The 3,937-nt window shown below is 41.9% G+C and overlaps 1 protein-coding gene across 1 annotated transcript in view; it reads left to right on the forward strand.

Annotated features, from left to right (window-relative positions):
• PVRL3 (poliovirus receptor-related 3) overlaps window positions 1–3,447 on the forward strand; it is a 183,787-nt gene extending 180,340 nt beyond the window's left edge. The window contains exons 8-9 of the mRNA XM_006895336.1: window positions 1,823–1,885; window positions 3,268–3,447. Coding sequence (XP_006895398.1) covers window positions 1,823–1,885; window positions 3,268–3,447 — 243 coding nt within the window. The remainder of the gene's footprint in view (window positions 1–1,822; window positions 1,886–3,267) is intronic.
• Window positions 3,448–3,937: the final 490 nt, after the last annotated feature.

A 3,937-nucleotide genomic window follows, 5' to 3' on the forward strand; every position in this document is an offset into this window, starting at 1 on the left:
CCACAGATGTAGTCGATCTGATTCCTATGCATACCATCAGGTGAAGTCCATGTGTATAACCTGCGTTTGTGTCTCTTATACAATGTATTTGCAATGAAAAAGTCATTGTACAAAATTCAGTCATTCTATTTCCAGCTTCATTCCTGTCACCAAGCCCATGTTTTCCGACTACTGATTCTTCTTCTCTGTTCCCAACTTTTGCATTCCAGTCACCCATTATTAGCAATGCATCTTGATTGCATGTTCAATCTATCTCCGAATGTAAAAGTTGGTAGAAATCATCTATTTCTTCTTCTTTGGCTCTGGTTGTTGATGCATCTATCTGAATGATAGTGGTATTCACTGGACTTCCTTGTAAGTGTATGGATATAATCCTGTCACTCACGATGTTGTACTTAAAAATGGATCCAGAAATAACTTTTTTTACTATGAAGGCAACCCCATTTTTCCTTGTCTTTTCATCTCCAGAGTAATATATCATATGGTAATCTGACTCAAAATGCCCCATGCCAGTCCATCTCATCTCTCCAATGCCTAATATGTCAATATCTATGCGTTCCATTTCTTTCTTAACAATTTCTAATTTTCCTACATTCATGGCTCTCACATTCCATGTTCCAGTCACTAGTGTCTGCTTACAACTGTTCCTCCTCCTTTGTATTTCCATACTTGATAGTTCTACCTAGGTTGCCATTTCTGTTAGTCTGCGTGTGTTCTCTTGTGCATAGGGTTTTCAGAGGCCTGCTATTTCAGAAATGGGTGGCCAATCATTCTTCCTAGTCTGTCTTAATCTGGATGTTCAGATTTAGAGGAGTATCTGAGAGACAAGCAATTTGTGGAGCAGTGAAAGATAAATCCCTTATTGTGGAGTTAAGCATTAGTTACAGTGTTGACCCCACCCCTAACCCAGTGCCTTGACCCACTTACTTCCCAGCTCCACCCACCACCAGGATAACCCTTCACATCTGCCAAGTCCCTTCCTGGGTGGAGGGGAAGCCGGGAAGCTGCGCACTGGGGAAGGTCACCTTGGATAATAGAGAAGAGGCATCTTTCAGGTACACAGAAAAACCGGCCGTCGGGCCAGAAAGGAAAACATAATCTACACAGGAGTTCTAAAGGACACGTCACCTTCCCTTGGAGACAGTACAACTAAACTTAAGAGACACTGGTCAAAAGAAAAAAAAATGTCAGCAGTTGACGTGTTTGGAATCACAGAAGCCAAGAAAGCTTAAGATACAAGCTGTCAGATCATGGGTTGGACAATGGAAGATATTTTCTTTCATATAGATTAGCTTTTTAAAATTATTTGCCCAGATTGACTCAGTCATGTATATTTGTAAACCAGAAGAGAGCTGAGGATTCTAATTAGGATAAGGTTTGGAAAGGATGATTCCCCTTATGATTAAGGAGGTGGAGGATGGGGAAGTAGCAGGCAGAAAGAAAATAAAGAGAGATGAAAAATAACATGTCATCACCTCCCCAAACCTATTCAAAATATCAAACTCTTCCTTTGAGAAAATGAAAGAGCCCCTCTGTGCGGAGCCCGCCCTTGAGTAAGATATAAACAAGTTGGCTTGAGATCTTTGTAGCAGATGCTCTCTGTATTTCCTTCCTTTCAAAATAAATCTGGAGCCAAGAGAGGGAGGGGAACTCCCAAGAAATGTAATTGCCTTTTTCCTCATCCTCATGTGGAACACTTTGCTTAGTTGAACAAGACATGACGTTTTCTTTTGAAAATAAGATTCCCGGTGATATTGGTGTATACATTCTGCTGTGTGTTTAGTGTTTTAAAGCACAAGTCTTTTTGTGTCTCCTCTTCCAGACTGACCATTCACTCTTGCAGTCGCCATTCAAAGAAAGAGAAGTCAGCAGCCTCCAGCACTCTGTAAGTAACAGGACCCAGGACTGTGGTAGGTGTGCCAGCTCAGGTTGGGATGGTGGCTAGCATGCTCATTAAAATACTTTATTTGGACAATAGCTCTTTTCTCTACACTCCTCATTTTTGAATGTCTGTGGTATGATTTGGTAACGACTGTGGACCTGTCTGTCCCTCTTTAAAAGCCAGACTCAAACTCATTACCCTTTGAGTCAGAACCTATTCATCGCTACACCTCTAATAAATTTTCTAATAAATTTGACCTCTAATAGAGGCTAAAAACCCCGTGGGAAGAGATTGCCCATTGTTCTTCCTCAGAGCAGTCGATTCCAAATGGGAAAAAGTCACAGTCTGTGGTTTAGCAGTGCAGCTCTCTAAGCACTTTGCCACCAGAATTCCTTCTACCTCTTAAGTAATGAAATGAAACCAATTGCCAGGTCGAGGGGTCTGAACCACAGACACTGTAGAGGAATTCATGTTCCAGTCAGTGTCACCTGTGACCCGCAGTAAAATTAAGCAAAGCAAAAGATCAAGATGAAGGAAATGGCAATGTACAATAAGAAGTTGATAATAGATTGTAATTAATTGCTTATATTAGTCAATGATAATTAACGTTATAAAACAAAATGTTTATGAATGATTGCATAAAAAACATACATGATTTGTCAACCTTCATTCAAATGAAAAAGGAAAAAGGTCAGGACAAAAGGGTACTTTTGACCATGCTTCTTATTCTTGATTTTGTAACAGTTTAACGTGAGTTCTGGTGACCTAGTGGGCAAGGAGTTGCACTGCCAACCCAAAGGCAGGCAGTTCAAATCCACCAGCTGCTCCACAGGAGAAAGATGAGCAGTCTCCCCTCTTACGAAATTTGCAGGTTCTGAAACTCTACGGAAAGATCAGCTGTTGACTAGTTCCCACTTGAAGGCAATGAGGGAGACAGGATCAAAGACAAGGCCATTTCACTGTGCTCTTTCCCTAGTTCCCCTGGCCTGAATTCTGGGCTTTTCTTTTGATTTAATTCTCTGTATTCTCTCATACGTACATTCTCAGCATGAGCCTCACTGAGGGATTCCTGCAATTCATGGTCTTGTTCTTCTCCAGTTTGCATTAACTGGTTTTAACTCCGAATTCCAAAACCTGAAACTCATTCTGGTCACCATCAGTCACGATTTTGTATTTTGGGGCTGCTGCTCTTGTGAGCATATTGTAAGCAACAAGTGACCAGAGAAATGGTGACTTGTTGAACTTCCCCTTAAGTGGCTCAGGAGAGAATGAGTCAGGGATGCACGCGGTAATGAGTGACACCTTTGCTTTTTTTCGCCAAAGGGCAAGGGGGGGAAAAATGCAGACAGCTGCACTGCTAATGTAAGCAATGTTTGAATTTTCAGAATGGCCTAAATAGCAGGAGATGTGATTATGAAGATGCGAAACCTGTGGCAGAAGATGGAACTCAGCAGACGTACCCTCTTTACAATCAGATGTGCTATCGGGACTGGAGCCCTAGCAGACGTCATCCAAACAACAGCCCTGAGAGAGTCTACATCAACCCCAGAGAGCATTATGTGTGATTTTCCTCTTTTCCAAATGGATATTCTAACAAATATTTGCTCTGAGATTGGGGAGAGAAACTGAGGCTGGTAGTTCTTATTTTCTTCTCGTTCATGTGAAACAACTCCCATCTGCGTCCTGTACGTCTTGATGAGTAGCTAGGAATCAGTGAAGTTCTTAACCTCTGTCCAGGTTCCCCACCCCAACTGCAGTGGGAACTTGCCTTTAGCTCTGCGTGTTCCTGTAGTGGTGGTGTGTAACTACTAACATTCAATGGCCCACAATAGCGTGCTCACGTAGAAGTACACCATCCAGTGCTGTATACCAGTGATGATGGCTGTATTGTCCTAGACAGAAAAGCCTCAGCTGGCAGCGTTAACCTCCCTGAGTCTCGGGCCGACCAGTCTGTTCATCTGTAATTCAAACAGGCAGAAAAATGAGTTCAGAATTAATTTCATTAATTGTTTCTCTGGGATTTGGCTTTTCCTGTCGTGCTTAATACAATTAAAA

Source organism: Elephantulus edwardii, unplaced genomic scaffold (assembly GCF_000299155.1).
Source record: "Elephantulus edwardii isolate Elephantulus edwardi_28Jun2011 unplaced genomic scaffold, EleEdw1.0 scaffold00165, whole genome shotgun sequence".
Classification (NCBI taxonomy): domain Eukaryota; kingdom Metazoa; phylum Chordata; class Mammalia; order Macroscelidea; family Macroscelididae; genus Elephantulus; species Elephantulus edwardii.